This window comes from Lissotriton helveticus, chromosome 10, assembly GCF_964261635.1.
Source record: "Lissotriton helveticus chromosome 10, aLisHel1.1, whole genome shotgun sequence".
Classification (NCBI taxonomy): domain Eukaryota; kingdom Metazoa; phylum Chordata; class Amphibia; order Caudata; family Salamandridae; genus Lissotriton; species Lissotriton helveticus.
In genome coordinates, this window is record NC_136071.1 from 247,006,498 (window position 1) to 247,031,850 (window position 25,353).

General features: G+C 43.7%; 1 protein-coding gene across 1 annotated transcript in view; it reads right to left on the reverse strand.

Annotated features, from left to right (window-relative positions):
• LOC144783990 (uncharacterized) overlaps positions 1 to 25,353 on the reverse strand; it is a 330,381-nt gene that overhangs the window by 121,345 nt on the left and 183,683 nt on the right. Inside the window, exons 7-9 of the mRNA XM_078662705.1 lie at positions 21,776 to 21,852; positions 21,526 to 21,653; positions 9,526 to 9,711 (exon numbers count right to left, since the gene is read on the reverse strand). Coding sequence (XP_078518831.1) covers positions 9,526 to 9,711; positions 21,526 to 21,653; positions 21,776 to 21,852 — 391 coding nt within the window. The remainder of the gene's footprint in view (positions 1 to 9,525; positions 9,712 to 21,525; positions 21,654 to 21,775; positions 21,853 to 25,353) is intronic.

Consider the following 25,353-nt stretch of genomic DNA (forward strand, 5'->3'; position numbering starts at 1 on the left):
AGCCCTGAACGTTCACCTCAGCCGTGACCTCGTCTGTGGAGTTCCTTAAGGATCCACCCTGAGCCAGATGCATTTCAAAGCATGCATGATCCCTCTAGCCAGCATCATCAAATCTCATGAGATTAATGTTATCTCCTATGCCGGCGACACAGAACTTCTCTCTCCCTCATGTAGAAGACGCCCAATGCCCAGTTCAAGGCCCAGACTTACAAATGTTTGCGTCGGGTTTTATGACACAAGGCAATGCAAGGCAGCATAAGCCTTTAATTAAGATTTACTAAGACGTGCAAAGCCATCCTTGCATTGCTTAGTAAATCTTTAGTAATGCAAGTCAGCGTAACTCATGTCTTGTGTTACTCTGCGTTGGGAAGGGGTTCCATGGAGCCTGGGTATTCCCACATATCCACCCATGGTCCTTGACCCATTCCCAGATTTACTAAAACTAGTAACCTTGGAAAGGGTCATCATGGTACGCCACACCAAAGACAGGCATAATAAGGAAAAATACCTTTATTTTTTCTTCTTTATTCCTCTTTCTATATGTGCTGCATTTTGCAGCACACGCAGAGAGAGAGAAAAATGCTCTGAGGATTGTTTTTGTGCAGGAAGGTGTCCCTGCACAAAAATCCGTACATTGGCACTTAACTGCTCTCTGTGTTCCCGCGCAGGGAGAGAGCAGGAATGTGTTATATCTTAGTAGATATGGGCATTCCTGCTCTCTCCATGTCATACAACGCAGCACAGCAAGTTGTCTTGCTGCATTGCGTTGCATGACTCCTTAGTAAATCTGGCCCCACTGGATGAAGACAAACTGAACATAGACAAGACTGACATTTTTATCTTTAGGAAGAGCACTTTACCCTGGAACTCCACCTGGTTGCAATAGAGCTAGGACTGACATCCACGCCTAGGACCTCGGGATGGTCATCAACAGCATACTTGATAGACCACCCAAGTAAACGTCATCACCACCTCATGCTTCCATACCCTAAAGATGCTGAGGAAGATTTTCAAATGGCTCCTATTCAGCACCCATAATACCATCATACACCCCCTGGTCACTTGCAAAACTCAACAAAAACCTCACTAGAAGGCTGCAGACTATTCATGACTTGGTGGCCAGAATCACTCTCAACCTCCCATCTCGCACTCACAACACACCACACCTGAAGGAACTCCACTGACTCCCCAGACACAAATGGGCACAATTCACACTCCTCGCCCACACCTTCAAGGCACTACACAACACTTGCCAAGCATACCTTAACAATCAGATTTGCTTTCACAACCCTTACACACTCCTCTGCTCGTTTGGACTCCTACTTGCACACATCCCATGCATACAGAATCTGGCGGTCGAGGCTTCCCCATCGCTTCTAAAGCATGGAATAACCTGCCACTACATATAGAAAAGTCCTTGTTATTTCTTGAATTTCACAAAAAGTTAAAGACATGATGGTGCGTGGAATCCTACTAGGCCCTAGATATTGCTAGCGTCACACCTGCTTAGCACCAGGATACCATCCCGAGACCTAACACAACATCGTGGGGGAAGTAAGCGTGGTGATTAACTGTTGTTGTAGAGAAAGTACTACGCAAACAAATGATGGACGAAATGCTGAATAAATCATACCTTCACCCCCAGTCAACAGATCTGGGTTAAATCCCTCGTTCTTTTGCTCACCATGCCACCCCAGTTTAGACCCAGCCATATGCAAATCAGTCTTGACCCTGTGCCTCATGGGAACAGTCTAGACCGAACTGCCAAGCCAGGTCCTCTCTGGACTAGAAACAAGCATCCTTGGACCAGTTTCTGGGTATTACCCTGTGACGAAGAGCTGCCTATGGACCCCTCTTCCGATACCTTGACTGATCAATTACCCCCTTACTTGTTGCCTTGTCTGCTTCTTTATTTCCAGACTTCCACCGATACGAGCGGGATGCCCTGGCCCTTTAAATTTTCAGCACCATCGGCTTCTGAGGAGGAGCACGTGATCCCGTCAGCTGACTTCCTTCCCTTCAAAGAACAGGAAGCAGACAGGCTGGGGTGTTGGTCACCGCTCCCTTCACATGAAGTATCGGCGTCCTGGAAAACAGAGAGAAGACCGGAAACTTTCTTCGTTCCCCCAGGACTCGGAGGACCGGAAACTGCCAGTGAGACCAAAGCAGAAGCTCAGCGGGCAGAAGAGGAGCCAATCCGAAGCGAGGAAAAGAGGGAGCTGGACCCCTTCTGGCAAAATGCAAGAACCAGCCACGGCCCAAGAGGGTTGTGGCTTCTAAAGGTACGGGCCGTTTGGGAATGGTATGGAACAGGGGAAGGGTGGGAGAGAGGGGTAAGCAGTCTGACGAAGTGCACGCTCGTTGCTCGTAACTTACCTGAAAGAAGTAGCGCATTTTCACGGTGACGGTCGGGTGTCCAACCCCTCACTCCTTTTCCCTTGTGTGTTACGATAGCAGAAACGTTCTCCTTACTAGGTCTTTCTTTTGTTTTGTTTCTTTCGCATTATCGCTGAGGAGTGGAGAATCCCTATGTGCTGTGCCTAGAGAACGGAATCCCAGCGACTGCCTGAAGGAAGAGAAAGAAGAGCTACTGGACAGATTTTGTTGTCATCTTTTGTTGTTCTATTTTCTTTAAGCCTGCCCAATAAACCACTTACTACCTACAACTTCATTGCAGTCTCCCTGTCTCCTTCTCCACCGCGTTACATGTGGAGTCAGAAGTGGGATTCTTGTACGTCTCCACTTTTTAGGAACATGGAAAACCTTATAAAACAACTTATTTGTGGCCAGGAGAAGCTAGTGTGGGCCGTTGAGAAACAGATGACCAATGCCCATGCAGACAGGGAACTATTTAGGGACACCCTAGCCAACCAGGCTGAACTGTTACAAAAGGTGGCGGATGACCGCCTGGAACTGACCACCCAACTCCAAACCCGTGCTGGGATAGGCCCCAAAGTCTCCTTGCAGAAGTATGCAGCAAGAGAAGATCCTGATGCTTTTTTTTTTACTTTTGAAAGAGCAGCTCGTGCTTCAAGATGGCCAGAAGCCAAGTGGCCGTTTTTTTTGGCACCTCTCCTCACCGGAGAAGCACAGGCCGTCTATCAGGTGGCAAATGCCAATGATCGCACACCATACCAGGAGATAAAGCAAATAATCTTGGATCATCTCGTAATGGACGCCAAGGCATATAGGGTCAGATTTCGTAAGGAGAGGGGGACAGCCACCGACAACCCGAAGACCCTTTATTTTAAACTGAATGCAGCCGCAGATAAGTGGCTAAAGAAGAGATCATGTCGCTCATTTATTTAGAGCAATATCTAGAGGCATTGCCCTACCCAATACAGCGCTGGCTTAAGCAGCATACTCACTTAACTGCTGAACAAGCAGTTGATATGGTAACTTCCTTTTACCAAGAGCAACCTCGCCCTCAGTTGTGGGACACCGAGAGAGCTAATCGCCCTTCGCCCACCTCTAACAAACCAGAGAAAAAACAGGGGAAGCTTTCAATGGAACCCCTGAAGTCTCTGCAATATCGACCAGACCTCATACCCCCTAGAGGCCCTCAGTGTTTTGAGTGCGGTGACTGGGGACATATCGCTAGGACCTGCCCCAGAAAAAAATCACCGGAAGGACAAATGGATGTGAACTACATCCTGAAATTCATCCTATACACTGAAGAAATGGGGCCGAGTTTTTATGTAAGCGTTCTGGTAGGTGGGTTTACTGTAAAAGCCTTATTGGATACTGGCTGTAAACAGCCAGTTATCCGTCAGTCGCTGGTACCCCTTCCTTTTCCTCCTACAGAGTACGAAATACCCATTCGTTGTGTACATGGACACATAAAACCGTATCCCCTGATCACCTTACCCATCTCCCTCCCGGGTGCGGTGGTTCTCAGGGCAAAGCTTGGGGTACTCCGTTCCCTTCCCGAAGAGTTAATACTGGGACAAGACAATCCATAATTTCTAACCCTTTTACACAACACCCTTCGCCCCCATTGGACAAGTCACGACACAGCCCTCTTTTCTCACTCAAGCCCCCTGGCTCTCCGATAAAAGTTTCCGTTATAGCCAGAGTAACGATCCTACACTTCAGTATGCCTGGGAGCACGCACGGCAGACTCCCCTATCCCAGAAGCCAGTATATCCTGTTTTTTGTAAAGAAAGAACTTCTCTATAGGGTTGCAAGGGAAGGCGATAACCCTCTGCTTGTGGTTCCTCAAGCTGTCAGGGAACAGGTTCTCTTTTTCACATTTTCACCTGTTAGCTGGACATAGGGGTGCCCAAAAAAACGTTGATATGATATTACACCACTTCTACTGACCAGGTATATTTGCCCATGTCACAAAGTTCTGTCAAGAATGTGAAATCTGTCAGAAGAGAAACCCCTATAAACCCCCACCAGTCCCATTGCAGCCTCTCCCCCTCATAGGGGTTCCTTTTGAAAGGATTGGTATGGACCTTATCGGCCCGCTTCACAGAGCTAAGAGAAGGAACCTCTACACGCTAGTAGTCGTGGATTATGCCACACGTTATCCTGAGGCCTTTCCCCTATGTGCCCCTACCAGCCAAAACATCAGTGACCGACTCTTGGAACTGTTTTCTCAGGTCGGATTCCCACGGGAGACTCTCACGGATCAAGGAACCCCTTTCGTTTCTAAGATAATGCGAGAGGTATGTAAGTCCCTTGATATCTCCCACATCAAGACATCTGTATACCATCCTCAAACAGATGGTTTGTGTGAGCGGCGCAATTCCACCCTTAAACTAATGCTTAAAAAATTACTGGACGTGGAAGGGAAAGACTGGGATAAGCTCCTCCCATTAGCCCTCTATGTGATGCGAAGCCAAACCCAGTCCAGTCTGGGCTGTTCTCCTTTCCAGCTCCTTTATGGTAGAGAACCACGAAGTTTACTAGAAATCACTAAGGAATTCTGGGAACAAGAGAAAGAAGAGGAGACCAGGTCCTTCTTAGAATATACCCAAGGCCTACGCTCACGACTGCAGAAATTGAGGGAGTTTGCCGATGAGATTCTAGAGAAGGCCCAAACCAAACAACAGATCCTTTATAACAAAGGAAAAAAATGGCGACACCTAAAAGTGGGAGACTGGGTTCTAGTTCTTACACCCGCTAGCATTACAAAGATAAGGTCTAGCTGGCAGGGTTCTTTTAGGATTGTACAGAAAGTCGGACTCATGTCCTACCAGGTTCAGGTTACACCCAAACGCACCCAGTTATACCACATAAACCTCCTAAAAAATGGCTGGGTCCTCTTCCCAAAGACCCTAATGTAACAGATCCTGTGATTACCCTCGAGAATACTGTACCCTGCCTTGTAGTCAATCAAGAGCTAACAAAAAAGCAAAAAGAGGCCTTATACACTGCTTTGTCTCCATATGCCTCGTTATTCTCTGACCTCTCCGGCTGTACCACCATGGCCGAACATGCCATCCCCACACAACCGGGGAAAATTGTCAAAGAAAAACCCTATTGTGCTCTGGCTGCTAGAAGGCACGCCATAGAACAAGAGGTTAAGAATATGCTTGCCCTAGGAGTCATACGACCCTCCCAAAGCGATTGGTGCTCGCCAATCGTTTTGGTGCCAAAACCGGACGGATCTGTCCAGTTTTGCATAGACTTTAGGGCTGTCAACGCTATTTCTAAGTGTGACTACTACCCCCTTCCTTGAGTAGATGATTTAATAGAGCAATTGGGGGATGCACAGTTTATTACGACACTTGACCTCACAAAGGGTTACTGGCTGGTGCCTCTGGGACCCCAAGACCAAGGAAAAACAGCCTTTGCAACACCTTCTGGCTTCTTCGAATTTACTGTCTTGCCTTTCGGGCTCCATGGGCCACCTGCCAAGTTTCAGCGTCTTATGAACAAGGTCCTATCTGGCCATCAGGCCTATTCCTCTGCGTAATTAGATGACATTGTCATCTACAGTCCCACATGTGAAACCCACCTCCACCATTGCCAGCTGGTCCTTCAGGCTCTTCAAAACGCCGGGTTAATCATTAACGCAAAAAAGTCAAAAGCAGGCTTCCAAAAAGTGAAGTATTTGGGGTATCTCTTAGGCAATGGCTATATCGAACCAATAAGCAACGAGGGGCGCCCTGAACAAAACTAATATCGGGCAGACTAGCAGGGGAATGAAGAATTATAAAGAGAAACAAGAAGAGTGCCCTTAGCTAATACTAGTGGCCCAATTAGGGTCCTATATGACAGAATAGCAGTGCAAAACTCACCAAGACTAGAAGCAAATCAGACTGTCCAGAACCAACTCATTATAAGACAAAGTTCATTTTTTTATTTCATTTCTTTTGTATATAAATATGTGTTCTTTTGTAACAAAGAAAAATAATAACATAGATATCAAAACATCCACATGGCAGTCCCTAAGCGGTTATAATATTCAATTTAAACACCCATTCATCCCAAGGCACATACAAACTGACTCATATCTCTCCATGCACTCCACAATTATTCAATACATCCATAAAGTTCAAACCCATTCATACATTCATCATTCATCAACAGCATATCGTACAACGGTTGCCAGATCTTCGATGGTGAGTTAGGTCCCAAAGGAATCACCCCAAGGAACTCGGGAGACTCGGAGAATAAATTTCAGGACCAACTTTAGGCGCCAACGCGCGTTTCGGTGCTCGGCCAGTTTTAGGGACACACCTTCATCAGGGCACACAGCAAAAAGAACAAACAGGTGCACAACCGCAAATAATCTCAGGTGCAAAGCACCAGATCGAGGTATACAGTCCGGAGCGATTCCCAACAGAGTGAATCTGTAGTGTAGGACAAAATATGAGGGCACATCCAGGTCAGCTCGCTCAGGCGAGACCGGCAACCACGAAAAAAAGATAGAAGTAAACTAGAGGAGAAGTCTAGTAAATCATATCCTGTAGTCAAAAAGGTGTCAAAGAGTCCGGGATGGAGCATAGAATGATGGAGGTCTTTACGTGCAAAAGTGAGGTTCAGTTCGAATAGATCCGAATCTGGATTGCTCAAGGCTCGTATATTCAGAGGGGCACACGTGCACAATGTACAGTGTCCATAGACCTCTGAAGGAAAGGAGTTCTTCAGGAGTCGTCTATCCTTCGCCGCAGCGGTCCAACGTAACGTGTGGCCTGTTTGGCTACTCCCGCCACACGTGTGCCCGGATATGTACTCAATGTAAATTGTTGGATCAGTTAATGCAACAGCTTTTTTTTTAACTGTGCAAAAAAGGTTCCCCATTAGGATTTTCTTCTATCCCTTCTGAATATGCTCTGATGAGCGTTTTTATATTGTACACATTGTTTTTATAATGTATATTGCATGGTATATATGAATTTTATAAAATGTTTTGGTCACTAAAAGTAAATAATGGTGTTTTTCATAATGTGCCTTGTTAAAAAAAAATTAAAAAGCCTTCGATGATATATCTCTATATTGGTGGCATACAAGTTTGTGGGGCGGGTTCCATTCCATTTCATATGTTCATTTTATGTACTGTGAATAGCAATTTTTAGTGAGTCTCTGTGTGAATAAGTGTGTCCGAAATTGGGTCTCCAAGGGGAATTCTTACTTTCTCTACTGCATAGTAGTGCCCTGTTCCCTTTCGTTGTGGGGCCACCTATCTAGTATAATAACTGGTTAACTGTTGTTGACAGTGGTTTCCCAATCTGGAGTGTTTTTGAGGTGAATCCCTAAATATACCGTCTAATAAACTGTTAACTTACTATAATATATTTTTTCACTTTCTGCCCTTCTACCTTTGAGGCATCCAACCCTTCTCATTTTCTTATTAGGTAGATGTAAATAGGTGTATTTATGTACTGATACTTGTAAAATGATATAGTCACTTTCCAGCCAGAGCACTGGTACAGTATAATTAATGGAGCTCAATAGCATTCATCATTGAAACTGGGCAAGCTATCTTAAGTCTAATTGGTTGCAAAGGGGTCCCCTGAACAAATTCTTCACATTCTGGCACTCTGTTACCCATCTTCTTAATTGAATGTCACCCTGCATGGCTGCATCAGGAGTTTTTTGAAATGTGGTGCTTGGTGTCTGCCCTCAGGATAGGATTCAACATGTTCCACACTTTGGGTCCCTGTACTGTCAGCGGGACCTGTCTCCATGTTTTAACTATTTGAAAGTTTTTTAATTGAATCAGGTTGGAGGTGGCTGACAAAGATCTCTGACTGGGGTTGCTCGCCTGGCGGTCTTGAACATGGATTAAGGAGCCCTGTACTCAGTGTTTAATTGGAGCTGGTGGTTGCAGTTGAAGCCCACCTGCACTCACTTTAACTCATCAAACTTTGACCCAGAGCGAAAGAGTGAATATCACACACGAATGAAGAAGAAATAGACTAAAAACCCAAGAAAAAGGAAGAAAACAGGAACCTGCAAGAGTGAAATTAAGGGGCAGGGATTGTCTGGTGATGGATTAAATAGGCCTAAGGTGAAATCAAGCCTACAGAGCCTTGGTATTTGGCACACCTAACACAGTGGCGGCTGGCACAGATTGGGGTGCGAGGACAGATGGTATTTGGGAGAGGGGATAAAGAAAAAGAATAAACTTACCTCCTGGCCGCGCCTCCCCACCGTTATCACACCGTGCGTTCCCTGGCACAGGAACAGTAATAGAGCACCCAGGTTCCCCATTACCAATCACAATGCTGCAATGCAGTGTTTTGATTAATCTTAGTGCCGTGGTTTGGTGCTCAGGCAGGGACTTGGAGCCTGGGCATGTTCTCCACCCAGGCTGTAGTACAGCCTGGGTGGAGAACATGCAAAGTGCGCATGACTGTTGGGCTATCCCAAGATGGCCGTCCAAACATTTATGCGCACTTACAGAGTCCTCCTCTTGCTCTTGGTTATTATCATTTTATTTTTCCTTTATTCACTCTGCTGAAAAGCAGTAGGCCAATGCTCCTCCGCCTTAGTGGAGGAGCTGCCACTCACCTAACATTTGATAGTGCATGCCGTGGGCTTCTGAGAAACATTTTGGGCCCGGCGCTTATTCTGGAGTGCCACGGTAATAGGCCATGCCATCTGAAACTATGACGGTCCTGCGATATCTGACACAATGCAAAGGGATTTTCGAGGTGGAGCTTGTGGAGACCCCTTCACTGGAAACCGAGTGGTTCACACACATACATGCAGATGGGATACAGGACGCCAACAGTTTTTTAAACATACCCATGTACCACTCGACTCTAAATGAAGCCTTAAACATAAAAAATTTGCCATTATGTTACAGTTCCTCTTTGCTGCCAGTGATAAACACACAATTATAATGCAATATCAACATCCACAAGGTTTTGTAATACCAATTCCCAACAATGTTTATTGCAGAATGCGCGATTTGGCACATATGGCAGTGTGCATGCTTTATAGTCTGTAAATCAGTATGCTCTGTACCTCAACAGATGAAACCATCATTCTGTTAGGGGTTGTGCCATTTTCTTTTGCGCCATAAATCAACAGTGGAAGGTGTGTTAAATATGGAGCACTTACCTGACCTTTATGAAATGGAACACTATTCGTCAATGAATTTGACAGCAACAGTTCCTCGGATCTTCCAATGTTGCCAATTAAGGTCACATACACCTTTGCTGGGGCACTTGAATGAGCTGTTGTGCCAGTGTGGACTATTATTTCATATTCTTCCACCTTTGTATTTGTACTGCTGACTTCATGCTGCTGTGGAGTGGAGCGCAATATTAAATAAAGTTTTTTTCAAAATAATTTTCAATTTTTGGAGCCCAGGAAGACGTATGCTAAATTTTAGACCCTTGAGCATACGTCTTCTGGGACCCTAAATATTTCCCCTCTAGGTCTTTATATTACACCACTTTAATACATATAAGATCAATCAGCCTTCCCCTTGTAAGCATCATGGATTAACCGCCAAAGATTTTAAGGTCATTTTCCTCGAGATCATGGCCTGGGCCCTTGTTAGAAGAGTCAGTCAATCTGCGGAAAAATAAATAAAAAAACTGCAAAACTATTTTCTCACATTTCTTCTTGAAGAAAAGTTGAAACCGACTTGTAAGAATTAACCTCCATAGAAATAATAGTTAGAATGGACATTAGGTATTGACAGAAATGCAAAAGATACAACAAAAATCACTACTGGCATTTATTTTTCCATATTTCAAAATTCTTTGAGATATTTAGTCTGCACACACACCCTTGTTGAAATTTACCTTTGTGTGTCGCATTACCCGGGGTTTGTAACCCTAAACACATCTCCTGTGACCTCCCAAGGACATATTGGTGTGAATGTTGAAATTCCTCTACCAGTTTCTCCAGTACCTAGGTTCTCTGGCCTAAACAGAGCTTCAGGGAAGAGATACTGATGACGTAATAGACACTATCTAGTCCCAAATAGTCTATGTGGCCAATCATTGAGTGAGACGCGTGCTGGCGAAAAGTACAGTTGGAGTTATTTTAATTTTATTTTTCAAAGCTTAGTTGATTTTGACCTGTTGTTTCCATAAATTAATATGATGTGGACAGGCCTAAATCAAATTGTCCCACATGTTTGATGTTTGGTCAGAGGAGCAAGTAATAGACTTTGGGATGATTCACGGTCAAAGAATTTTTAGAAATATTTTTTGTTTATTTATTTATGAGATTTGTAGAGCGCGCAAATACCCGTGGGTGTCTCGGCGCAGAGGACAGTAGACGCATACTCTGCCGTAGGGAGCTTTCTGATTAAACAGCCAGGTTTTTGTTCTTTTTCTAAAAACTAGGAGTGATGGGCTGGATCTGATCTCAGCTGGAAGGATATTCCACAGTTTTGCTGTAGCCACACTGAAACGTTTATCACCCCAAGAAGTCTTAGTCCGTGCGACCGTGAGCAGATTAGCTGTAGAGGAGCACAGGGACAGAGTGGGAGCGTATGCCTTTTCAGAAATTGAGGTCCAGAGTTACTGATTTAGATGATCTGGATCCAAATGTGCAACGGCTGCATCCCACTGCTTATGAGGTGTCATACCAGAACATCTCAAACTATTATCTGACACAAATATCGTATCCTCAGTGTCATTTACAAAAATATTGCCCCTTTGGAGTAAATAATAGAAATCTCTATTCAAATAGGCGATATGTTTTTTTAAAAATATTTGGGGCATGATATTTATGTCAGAAGATATTTTTGGGTTCAATACTGTGCCATACAATCGGGAAGAGTTGTAACCAATAAACCAATACTATCTCCTAGGTGTGCTATAAAGAGCCATTTTTCCTTTTGCGAGTAAGTTATTGTATGACTGAGGGTTATAACAGGACATCTCTTTAAAAATCTCAGCTTCCAATTAGGGATAAACACAGCTTGATTTTTTAAGCTATCAGGTGCAGCAAATACATTAATTGTACATTTTGGAAATCAAGGTGCAAGATGAACATCGAAAGCTGGTGGAATGATAAAAAGGAGCATCACCATTATGGAACAAGCAAGGTAATCACTGGACTTCCACCACAAGTCCACGTCCAGTGAAGGGGCATTTGTGGTGCTTTGAATGCTTTGATACTAAAGCTTCTGTATGTTGACTGAATAACTATTTATTCTTTTTTGTTTGTATTATGCCTGCCTTAAAATTGAGTAAGCATTCTGTTAGTTCTGACTTTGTTGTATGTGTATGGTAGGTGGGACAAAACATGTTCAGTTTGCTGGGGATAAGAAGAGAAAAACAAAAGGAACAAATGATGGACGGAATGCTGAACAATGCAAACTTTCACCCACAGTCAAAAGGATCTGGGTTTAAACTATCATTCTTTTGCTCACGACGCCACCACAGTGTGGACCCAGCCATATGCAAATCAGTCTTTACCATGCCCTTCATGGGAACAGTCCTACCCGAACTGCCAAGCCAGGTCCTCCATGGGCCAGAAACAAGCTGATTTCGGGGGCATCATCCCTGATCAGCCAGGCTAGCTGGAATCCAGTGGCGCATTGAGCACAGGACTCACGTCTGGGCATACCCTTCCTGTTTAGGGAGACAAAAACGAAAGGAACAAATGATGGACGCAATGCTGAACAATGCAAACATTCACCCCCAGTCACTACAGATCTTGGTTTAATCCATCATTCTTGTGCTCACCACAACACCCCAGTTTCGACCCCGAAACCGGTCGTATGATGCTTGTTTCCAGTCCAGGGAGGACCTGGCTTGGCAGTTCAGGCTGGAATGTTCCCATGGGGTACAGGACCAAGACTGATTTGCATATGGCTGGGTCTAAACTGGAATGGCATGGGGAGCAAAAAAACAATGGATTTAGGCCAAGATCTCTGGTCTGGGGTCAATGTATGACATTGTTCAGCATTCTGTCCATCAATTGTTCATTTTGCATTTGTCATCCCAAGTGGGACAGGTACGCCCAGACGTGGGACCCGTGCTCTCCATGTTACTGGAGTCAAGCTAGCCTGGCTGACGAGAGGGTGAAGCACCGAAACTGGTCCTAGGATGCTTGTTTCCAGTCCAAGGAGGACCTGGCTTGGAAGTTCAGGCTGGACTCTCCCCATGGGGAACAGGAGCAAGACTGATTTGTATATGGCTGGGTCAAAATTAGAATGGCATGGCGAGCAACAAAATCAATTTATTTAGGTCCAGATCTCTGTACTGGGGTGAATGTATGACATCGTTCAGCATTCTGTCCATCATTTTGTTCTTGGGGATAAGAAGAGAAGCACCTGTAGCTGTAATATATCATTGTGGTCTGGTATTGGTTGTATGATGGAACAACATACTCATTCATCATGCATGCCTTTACAACCCGTACACTACCATGCATCACCCACTACCATGCACCCCATTACCACGCATGACATTACAATGTGTATTTATCAGGACACATTGAAAGTGCCATTACAACGCATACAGTAACCGTGCATACCACCTCCATGCAAACGTTTATAATTAGATTTTAGTATGTGCAGTGCTGCTTACAGCACTGAAAGCTGCACTCAGTAAACAATCGGGAAGCTCAATGGCTCCGTTTGGGGGACAGATTCCATGGCAGCAGGTCAGGCGGCAAACATGCACTCTCGCCCATGTACTTCACTCTCATGCCGATGCACCCACCACTTAGCCTTCGAAGAAGTAGTCCAGGGGTGACCCAGCTACTCCGTACCTGAAGGTGTATCAACAGTATATCATGCACCACTCCCAACACCCCCCCTGGTGAGCTGTCTTAAGGCAGTCCTGCTTCCGTAGCCTTTCTTCTCCGGTGGCTGCAAGGAGGGCAGGGTAGCAGGTACAGCCAGAGGAAGCATTGCCTGGGGCGCCAAATCAGCAGTGTAGACAACCGCTTCAACAGTGTCAGTCCACTGCCATTTTAGTAGTTTCTTGCCATCAGTCTTGTGGGCCAATTTACCCGCATCACAACCCATAGAGATGGTCATTCACGGGGTCTCCAGCCACAGCAGACACTCCAGTGCATGTCTCGCCGGAGCGTAGGGCTCCATGAAGCCCACAGTTAGATTTAATGTCCGAAAGACCTCCAATCAGGCTGGCAGTACACGTTCGTCTTCACTGCAGGCATGGCCATTCCCCCATAGCACTAAGTCACCACCTTGAACACTAACCTCTAAAAACTAATTTAATTAATTTAATTATTGTCGCACTCTTGTCACACCGCCAAAAAGTGCACTTAAGCCATGCAACCATTACCACACATATGCCTTTATCATTCATGGCTTTACAACAACATTAATTGTAACAGCATGCACGGTAAATGCATACTCATCGTAAAAGTGTGCGTGCTAAAGGCATACGCGTGGTAATGCCTTCGTGGTAACGGTCACGCGTGGCTATGACCACATTGTAATGGCTGTTTCCCTCTTGTATCAGCAACATTGAGCTAGTATTTGTGTCTGTTTTCCATTCGTTTTGGTCAATGGATGCAGTTTTTGCTTTCTTCTTGCTTCAAGAAATAACAAAGATTTAAAATGTAAATGGTCAGTCCTAGCTTTACAACCTAAGTCATCAACAATGGAACTGCTAGGGTGAGGTGGCTGTAGGTCTGAGGATGTTAAAATGGTTAGCAGGGATGAAGCTGATTGAGTGATTATCAAAAATACCAGCATGTCTCCAAGAACATTATGAGATTTGGGTAAACCTCTTCAGAGGCGGCGGAAATAGAGAGTGGTGAGTGACAGTCCAACAAGGATAAAGTAGTACAAAACAAAGCATATTAGATATGATATAAATCTTTCTTTTAGTGAGTTACATCCTCTTGGAGGCTGGCTAAAGCATTGAGGGCCCAGTTTACCAACTGCCTCCTCAGTCATGGCTGACTTTCCACAGTTGCGGTGGAGTCTCTGCCCTTGTGGTGGAATTTCTGCAATGAGAAAACTGCAGTGCCTAGATTCTGCCATGAGTGAGGAGACTCTGCCACGACTGCAGACTCTCAGCTGCATTTGAGGAAGCTCTTTGCAAAGTGGACCCAGGGTGTGTTGTCTGTAGAGTCACTAGTTTGCAGAACAGAGAAAATTGGTAATTTGCTGCTGCAAATGTTAGGACAGATATGGTGGCTTTTAGTGCAGTCCTTAATTCAGGAAGGGAGGGGATTGGTCAATGATCATCTGGAAGTGAGCTCCTGTGAAGGAGAAGGGGCAACATCTAGAATCTGGAAGTAATGCATGGGCGTTGTGGTCTGGTGCTCAATAGGTTTAATCAGGGGTTTACAGAGAGGTTGTTCATGACTTCTGGACTCAAGAGGAACCTTTGCCAAGGAGAAGAGCTGGAGAAACCGATTAAAAGTACTGCCCTTCCTGTGTGTCTGGGGTTGGCCTGCAGTTGCTGTTTCTGCCAAGGAAAGGAGAAGGACTTTGCTGTGTGCTGTGTCCCCTGCTTGAGGAAAGTCTCCACTGGCTTGAGTAGAGCTTGCCTCCTATTTTGGAGTCTCAGGGACCCTAAGACTTCACTCCCAGCTCCCCTGAACTTCCTTGCTGGGAGTTCTGACCTGCCAAAAGGTGCCTTTGACTGTGTTGGGGCCTCTGGAGGTTGTTCTGCTGTTGGGAGCTGGAAAAACCTAAGAGAAGTAAGAAAACCTGTTTCCGACGCTGTCAGCGATGCCACTGTGATTACCGCGACTTGCACCGAGGCCCGGGGAAACGCTCGTGAAGTGAACGACGTACCGCCTGGCTTGCACCGCAATTCTGACGCCCGCCGACGCCTGCAGTTATCAGCCTTGCCCAACACCAGCGCTCGCACCGACTCCATCATCACCAATGCCTGCATCCTGTTATCGAGGCGCCGATAACCGGTGAGGGTGACTCCACGAACTCGCTGACTTCGCATCGTCACAGAAACCAATGCCTCATTGCAGACGCAACCGCCTTCCCCTGTCCTGGACACGACACATCGCCTTCTTGCAGACACGATGCCTCGTCTCCCTCATGGCAGCTAGGGAGCCGGCCTCTACATCAGCACCGACTCCTCACTTCCTCAACACCATGCATCATCACAGACTTTGTTTCCAAGGTACTGTTTGTTTGGGGGTCTGTGTGACTCCGTGCCTGAAGCCGTTCTCCTCGTGGGCGGCGCTGTACTTTGGATTTATTGCTGTCATGACGTCGTAATAGCCCCAGTTGGTGCTATTTGTTTCTACAAGCTTGATTTTTGCAACATCCTTTTGAAAGTCATTTTTCTTACTAACTATTTTGGATTTTTGTCGTTTTGGTCTCGTTAAGTTTAGATACTTTATTTTTATTTACTTTAGATACTTTATTTTTCTAAACCGGTGTGGTGTCAATTTGTGGTGTTATCACTGTGTTACAGTGAGTGTTGGTACAAATACTTTACACATTGCCTTTGGGAAAAGCCTGTCTGCTCATGCCAAGCTACCAAGGGGGTGAGCAGGGTTATCTAAAGTGTGTATCCCCCTTACCCTGACTAAAAGCAGGGTCCCTGTTTGGACCAAGGTACCTACCTCTGCCAACTGGAGACCCCCATTTCTAACAACCAGCTACTGCTGTTAGGAGGGAGCTTTTAAGTATGAAGAAATTGTGGAAAGCTTATTTTGCAAAATTAATGACCTATAAGCCTGTAAATGCATATTGATACAGGTCAGCAAGGAGAGTGCTGCAGTAAATAATTTCCCCAATTGCTAAATTGCTAGACATTTGATCATACTATCAACTGTGAGGAATGATTTTAATGGACTGGAAATACTAGAAGGTAAATTAAAACAAGCATTTATAATGCAATAGGTCTCGCATTTGTGAGTTTAAGCTATTGGTATTCTAAATGACAATGCCTTTTATTTATCTGTTTTGAAAACATGCAAGCAGAGCGTTAACATGCACTTTGTACTTATAGTCATTGCTTACAAGAAGCAAGGCTGGCAGTAACTGCGCCTCTTTTACTGCGTGCCTTGCTTCTCATAAGCAAGGACTACAAGTACAAAGCGGGTGTTTATGTACCACTTGCAGGTTTTCAAAACACATAAATAAAAGGCATTGTCATTTACAACGCCAATAGCTCAAACTCTTGCAAATACGAGACCTATCGAATTGCAAATTCTTTTTGTAATTTGTAAAGCCACCCCGATAGGTGTTTTGCAAAGTACGGGAGACAGCATGCATTTGTGTTTGCTGCAGGCAATGCTTATGGCAATATCAGGGAAATCAGCAATAAAAACCAATCCACCTGGCCATAAAACCGTCCCACAAACTCCTACTAAACGGGGTCACACAATGATTTGTCAGACCAGCCCATCGGGCACTACCTGATTGCCCTGTAGGCCAGTCTGATCCTGACTGTGAGATTTTTCCTTGTTTAACATGCTTACTCCTGCCAACAGGTCCCATGTTGTTTGTGGCCTTTTACTCCTGCCCTGAGTTTTATCCTGCAGCACTATGTGTCGGTGAAGTTCTTAGCCAGATAACAATCCCCTAATAAAAAGACTGTCAGCTCTGAAACCAGCAATGATTGAAGCAGCAATGCATGACGTGATGCCAGGTGAAATGTCCCCATATGCAGTGCAGTTTGCCCAATGCTGCATGTGTTTCACTGTATCTAATCTGTATTCCACTTCATGGCTCTCTGAAATTAAAGTGAGTCCCATTTACAGCCAGAGGTCCTTGAGCAGATGAGATTTTAAAGTAGCTTTACTTTAATTCGTTGAATGTTGCTCTGGCAGCATCAGCAAAGGACAATTAATAACTGCAGAAACTGGGTGCAAAGTTCACACAATAAATCATAATTATGGATACCGGCCTTACATCCCAGATCTGAGAGCCTAAAGCAACTCAGTGTGTTCAAACACGCAGCAAACTGATTTTCCAATGTTTAACAAAAGCAAACATTTTTAAATGCAAAGCAGGAGATTTTGGAAAAAAAATCTGTGGGGTTTATTATCCTCATTGAGTTATATTAACGCCTTAACTGCGGCCGGTATTTCGGCGCATTGGGGGCGTTCTAAAAGGTAGGCGGGGCTGCGTCGGCCGTTGGCCGACGGCAGCACGCAATTGGTTAAAGCTGAGGTAATTTGAGGAGGGAGATTGGCTTAAAAAATCGTAAATCTCCCACCAGAATCTGGTATGTCGGCATTTATGCATTTTATTCTCAATGTCGAAGAACTATGTATTACCAAAAATGTTTAGAATCAGGATTGCCTGTAAAAATTTCAAACTGTCCACGTCCTTAATTTATTTTGTCACGTTATTGTGTAGTCTTGGTCACGCATCAGCTCAGTGATCACAGATGCAGATTATGAAATCTTACATCATCTGAGGCTGAGGCAGTCTTTCATTATAACCCGTCTTTGTCTCCGCTGTAAGTTACACCGGTGGCACAATACAGGAAGTGCGGTCTAATCGTATATCGAAATTGAGTGGTTTTGGTAATAAGAGAATATAAATAACGAGCAGGAGCACAGCAGACGCAAGCTAGATTCTACTTCAGGCAAGGGGAGCAGTAGAAAATTAGAAGATATAGGCGCGCACGCAGCATGTGCGTCCCTGCTCGCTCCCGCTACAATACTCCAAGGGAGTGAACTTGCCAGAAAAGGTGGGAAATTACCCACCAGTAGCCATTTACAGGCTACGAATTTTAAAGGACACAATTGAAAGCCAATCCAATATCTGGGAGGAGTCAGACCCCACAAAGTACAGACAACAGATCGCTTACAACGCAAGCACTGTTTAGGCTCAACCTAAAAAGGAGGCTGTAACAATAGTAGCACTTATCGAGGCCTAGAATCTTGTATTTGTACTACAAAGAAGTTTAAATGAGGGTATGTTGGTCTGTGGTACTTCTGGAGTGAAAATCTAGCAGAAAGGGGGCTGAGTATGGTACAGGGTAAATGCAACAACACAGCCAAGCAGCGATTGGAGGGGAAGCTGGGCTCTCAGAGTGAAAATGGACTGTCCTTTGCTGTGATGTAGTGATCTTTAAAGAGGTGTCCCTTTAGCTTTTTCCAAAATTTGAGCTGAGTTGGAACAGTGGATGGATATGGCGATGTCGCCAGATACTGAGGGCCTTATTTATGAAGGCCTTGCGCTGCCGGTGCGTCACTTTTTCCCATTTTAAAAGTGATGCACCAGCGGCGCAAGGCCTTTATAAATAAGGCCCTGAGTGCATAGATGAGAAGGTTTGTTGCCTTGTTCTTTCTTTTTTCCACTTCTTTATTTGCAGTCTGGTGGTGTGTTAGCTCCGCGTGTACCAAGAGCCTGTCAGCCAGACAGACATGGTTGTTGATCATAATGACTTATATTAGTTTCCTATGAGAACGTTTGGCAGTTGATAATATCAACGTCTGTATGCAATATTATGGGATAAAATACCTTTTTTTACAAATGCATAATGCAGATGGGACATTCAGGTATACAACTTGTAAAAAGAGAGACAGTGTAGGCCATGTTTCTGTCCACATTTCTTAATATGCAGTCACTGCTAGGTTATTAACGTGTATTAGCAAAGGTTTTACTTTGTGTAAAAGAGGCACTGTTCCTCACATTAACACGCCCTGAAAAACTTAAATCATTGACTTCCTGTTGCAGGCTGCAAAACATTAAGCATTAATAGTGATCCCCTTGATTCTGACACGAGTTCAATTAAAAGCATAGATTTGCAGGGGGCAAACTCAGCCAATGGAACAATAGCCCACTGGGTAATGGGCCTCCTGCGGAAATCTATTGGTATGCGTGTGAATGCGTGTCACACCAAACAATTAGTACTCAAGCAGGACTGCTCTGTAATGTACACATTTAAAAAGCACTTGAATAAGGTCACTAATAGATAATATGGCCTTCACATAATGTGACTTCACTTTAGCAGACAAAATCATAAAACAAGCATTGGCAATTTCAATAGGTCCGGCTCTAATGTGCAGCATCCTGCATTCCCCCAGCAGGCCCACCACTCACCCGGCACTAACATGGGCACAGTCTTTTTTCCCTTTGGTCTAGGTTGGTTGCTTTTCTGTTCAACTCAACTGTTTACCAAGTACACATGTTTAGAATTTGATCTTCAGGGCAGCACAGGAGAGCCGTTCAAAACATAGTCAGCTGGTTTGTGGAGAAACTGAGAATGAATGAATGAATGAGTAATGATTTTATAAAGTGCATTAGCTGTCAAAAAGCAACAGGGCTATAGGGAGAACAACCCTACCAGGTAAGAGAGAACAGATAGGTCTTCAGCTTTTGTGAAACACCTCGATGGTTGTTTGTATGTCTCGGGTCCTCAGTTATATTTTTGCAGTGAGTAGGAGTGACATCCTAGAAAGTATGCACACCCTACTCTGGTGTTACTAAATATGGACACAATCAAGAGCACAAGACAAGAAGAACAAAGAGTGCTAGAGAATGCTGTAGGGCAAAAGTTACAGCTGAAATACTGCGGACCCATGCAAGTAAGTGCCTTGTGCACAGTGCAAAGTGTGTTAAACAAGATCTGTTTATTGCCATTTGGGGTAAGTCCTATTGAGATTCAACAGAAGTATACTTAGGTAAATTAAGTAACTAATACAAAGCTGTGTTTTGCACATTCTAAAGATAATGGATAAGGTATTTAGGTAAGCTAGGCAGGACTACGTTTTTTGTATTTGCCAGAGTTCATAAAGTAAACCCATTCCTTTTGCATTTGTCATGATTCATTTGGTAAAACCCATTCCTATATGTTTTGCCAAAGAGTTTACAAAGTAAAACTCCTTTCTGCTCCATTTGACAAAGGTCACAAAGTAATACCACTTCTATTGTATATGTCACACATTTGCAATGTAAACCCTCTTAGAATGTTTGCTAGAAGGTTACAATATAAAACCTCTCCTTATTGCAAGGCATTTTGGGCCATATGCATGAGCACATTTTCCCATAGACACAGAATGGGCAAAACCCCTTGATGCATCTGGCCCTTTTTTCCTTATGGAAACCAACCTACACAATAGCAGTCTGAGGTCACAGAGGTGCCACCATATGTAAAGTGTAAACCAATGTTAATCAGCGCTAAAAATGTCATTAAGCCTATATTATTACAGTTTTAAACACACAAAAAGTAGTCAGAGCCGAAACAAAGCTGAAAAAACCCATCAAGCAGCATTAACATGTTAGCAAGACGTTTTCCAACAAGCTTTTAGTTGTTTGTATTGCATCTGCAGTTGAACAAAAATAACTACTTTCTTCAAGTCCCACTGCCAAAACCAAATGACAACACTAATGACACAGAATGACGGCAAATGTAATCTTCCACTAAATGACAAAAATTACCGAATCTGTAATTTGAGATGTAGGTGGCACTGTAAACAGTGCCACAGGGCTTTAAGAATTCGTTATTTACCACCAACTATTAGTTGGTGGTAAATAACGAATACCTGTGTATATGCAAATTTGTGCATGTACACCTGTGCCATGTGGCACACATACATGCCCTTAGGGCATGTATGTGTGCCACATGGCACACAAGCACTAATTAGGGGTGCAACAGGGTGTCAAAGTGACACCCTGCCACCCTTGAATTATTCGGTATTTACCAAATCGGTAATTACCGATTCCGTAATTGACATTCACATAGGAATCAATGGCAAATACCGAATCGGTAAATAACGATTCGGTAATTACCGAATCTTACCGATTCAGTAAAAAATACCGAATTATTACCTACATCTAATTTACCGATTCTAAAATACCGAATCGGTAAAATTCGGTATTTTAGAATCGGTAAAAAAGATTTACCTACATCTAGCCCTAGGTCTTTAAAATAACTAAACCGGTCTGTACAGAGTGCAGAGAAAATCCTTTGAAATTATAACCTCATTTATAATTGATTCGTTGCAACTGTTGTGTTGTTTAATCATAGCAGGTCATTGCATAGTTTACAGATATCAAACATTAAACAAAAATATAAATTACGCTTTAAAGTCATTTAGTATGCAAGAAGTATAGTATCACAGTCAATGTGCTTCTTGTGTAAAACATAAACATAGCCTCCATGTTGTCTAGATATTAGAAACACTATAGTACATTTTGTTTACACTTCTATTACTTGGTTTAAAGACTTGATAACTTACCATGCTATCATTCATCTGATCCTTTACGTCCACAGCAGAATCTGATTCTGAGTCAACTTGAATACTTTCGTACCACGTAATCACCGAGCTGAAGTCTCCAACGGCAGGGGATAGTGAGGCGGAGTTGCCTAAAGTGTATTTGTGTGGTTGTTAATCTTTCAAAAGTTTCCTTCTTCAGCTTACGCTCAATCACAAATTGTATGAATATAATATGGTGACTAAAAAAGATGTGTAAATAAAGGTAACTTACTGTTTTCAGAACTATGTGCAGCCATGTCTTTGTTTGGGACATTGGATGTGTGCTCTTTTGAACAATTTGTTTCAAAACTACTTACAAATGAAGAGAAAAAGAACACACTTAGTTGTCAGGTATCATATCAAGTTATCAACTGGAATTATAATAGTTTCTGTCTTCATGCCAATATTATTACAATCTAGTACGCCGAAAAGGTAGCCGCCAATTCTATGAAAATACGAAAACACATATAGCAGTAACTGTAGTATTATTTGCCTCTGATTAACAGCTTTTGATAAGTTAGCCAATGTGTGATGAAGAATGAAAACTGACAGCTTTTAAAAAATCAAGAAGCAAGGTCATCATGCGTCAGGACCAGGCTGGCCATAGCAGGCACCGGGCGTTTTCCCGGTGGGCTGGCAGGGTGGGGACCGTTTTTTGAGTGGCTGGGTCTGTTTTTGCTAGTGGCCGTAACAAAAGCAGCAGCAGTGCTCCCTCCCCTCCCCCTCCCCCTCCCCGGGCAAGTCCAACTGAATTGCCAGGGCCGGTTTGTGTTCACGGTCTGGCCCTTCCATGCGTGCATAGCACTCTGAGGCTTCGATCTTACCCCACTTATGTGTTTCATGCAAACTCCTGTCTCTTTGTGTACTGAGAGGACACCCTGATCATCAACCCTTTAGCTGAAGGTGAACCTGTTATGTAGGAATGGTAGAAACATTTAACCATTAGAATAAGAGCAACAGGTTGCTGCAGGTGGTGGGCACCCACCCTCACTTCTGGAGACTGGAACTTAATTTTCATCACCAGGCCATGACACAGAGCAAGGGAGAAACGCAGAAACCTAGAAAGGGAGAATAGAGGAAGAGAAAGATAGGAAAATAGTGCAAAGGAATTGTTGGACCTGGCCCTTTTTGCAGGGTTATCCCCAAACAATTGTCTTCTTCCTCCTTTTTTCTAACCTGTTTTGTTGGCTTTAGAACTTTGGGCCCCTGAACTGCAGAAAGGAAGTGACGCATCACCTCCCCTTCGATTAAGGAACAGACACATCGCTTTGCTTTTCTGGCATCTCACCTCCCCTGCTCCTGTTTTTGTCTTAGATTTGACCCATCCCTTGTATGTTGTATTTTTGTGGATTTGGCCTTGTTTTATTCAGATAAACATTGGTTACTTTTCTAAACTGGTGTTGTGTCTTTTTGTAGTGCTTTCATTGTGTTACTGTGTGTGTGCATGTACAAATGCTTTACACATACCCTCTGAGATAAGCCTGGCTGCTTGTGCCAAGCTACCAAGGTAATAAGCAGGGGTTATTTTAGCTGTGTAATCCCTTTACCCTGACTAAAATAAGGATCCCTACTTGGACAGGGTGCAAGCCACTTTCAACTATAGACCCTCATTTCTAACAGGGATAACCAAAAAGAGTAAAAAGGGAACTGCAAGAGGAAGATAATGAAATAGGTGATGTAGGGTGGTGGAAAAAAGAGGCACGATCTGGCAAGAAGACGAGGCACATTTTTGATTCACCAACCCCAGCATTCAGCAGTACAGGTAGCAGACAATGGCACTTATTTTTATTTTACAAACTAAGTACTGAGTAGCAATACAAATTTGTCAATTTATTATTTAGTCCCTTGAATTGCAAACGGATGTATGACGGTACAATGCTTGCTTTCACAACGCGTACCGTTACCACGCAGGTTTTACAATGCAAGTTGTTACAACGACTTGCGTTGGGGGCGCTGGACAGTGAAAAGTTTAATTTACTATTCCAATTCTAGTCCCCGTGGATAGTAGGTAAGGTGTTGGATAGTAAATTAAACTATTCCCTATCCCACAGCGCCCGCAGCGCAAGTCGTTGTAACGACTTGCATTGTAAAACCTGCGTGGTAATGGTACCGCGTTGTGAAAGTTTCGTTATAAAGGATGTTTCCCATTGCAAACACGAGGGAAAGAGGTACATGCGTTTACAATGTGTCTGGTGATTAGATCACAAAGAACAGCTTACAAAAAGTGAATCTTCTTTGGAACTACTAATGAGAGAGTTTAGTGTTTACAGAATACATGTATATTTCATTTACAGACCAGAACTAGTGGCCAATAAATTAGACTAATCAAAAACCTAGAAGAGAGATTCATAGGAAGGAGGGGCACATGTAAAGGAGGAAGATAAAGGACTGAAAACAATTGGAGCATTTGCTTGCTAGGTGTGGCAGACACCTAGATATAGTAAAACAAAATAGTGAGAATGAGACAAAACAGTGATTATTAGCAAAGCTGCTGAGATGGTGGGAGCAACCGCAGAAATTGAGAGTGACAATACCCATGGAGATTGTTGAGGAGACACCTAACAGAAAAAACAAGGGAAAGTAAACTCCAAATTGTATTACTTAATTGTGACACAGGTCTAATGAGAAGATGATGGAACTAAGTCCATAGGAACAAGTATATAGAAGCAGAATATTTTAAAGTGTGGAAATGGAATGAGCCAGAGTGCAAATAAATAAATAAACCTGTAAGTTGTGAGCTTAGCACATTTTTCATCATATTACTACTTTATGAACTTCAAAATGCAATTCACTAACATCCACCTGTTCAATCTTTTCTTTAGGGACATCACTGCCATGGGATCAGAGATCAATGCACATGGAGGTATGAAATCATATGAATTCAATTGGCACACACAGTTTACAAGTTATATATAGTTGTTATCACAATACTATGTTCACCCATTAATGAGTTCCTAACTATTTTGACCGTTACACGTAAATTTGATGCTCCAAATCTTGGACTCCACAAGTAATTTATTATGGTTGCTCATACAGCATGCTCTTTCCAGTAGCCAACACGTGTTTCGTCAAATATATCGACTTTATTAGGGCATAATGTATCTCTGTATAGTCAATAAAACAGCACAGCCATGCTATTAAAGGAGGCCAGTAGCCCACCCTGTTCTATCCCTCAAATCATACATAAGTACTCTATAAAGATGACATCCAAATGAGCGTAAATCCAAAGATAGAGACCAGATGAAGTCTGGCCTGTTATCTCTGGTAAGAAGGCAATGCTGTAAATTCTCTAAGTTGTCGAGCCAGGTCCGTAAGTGTCTTCTATTAATTGTCGGTCATTGGAACATAGAGAGTATTCCATGTAAAGCGAACACCGCTGAGCGCCCCCCCCTCCCAGGCATTTTTTGGTCCCAGGGACCACATCCCATGGGGCTTGTCCCTTGTTATATATACAGACATTTACGTCGAAACGCGTCATGCCTTGCTGGTTGACAATAAACACCTCACCTTGAATCCCCACTGTGTACCTCCAAGTCTTCAAGCAGTGAAGGCTTTTGTGGCATATTTTGCTTGCTGTGTCCTGTGCGCGCTAGGATGTAACCCGCCTCACAAGTGGTCTGAGTCACATGGGCAGCTTCGGCATTTTCTTTTCGTCCTAGCAATTGGGAGTGCTCTGACCCACCGTATCCCCTTCCAGATACAGCGGCGCTGCAAATGGCAGTCCATGACTACATGGTGGAATTTCGGGACACTGTTTCCGTCATTTCAGGACTGGCTGAATTGGGACTACTATGGTTGAGGCGTTTTGGG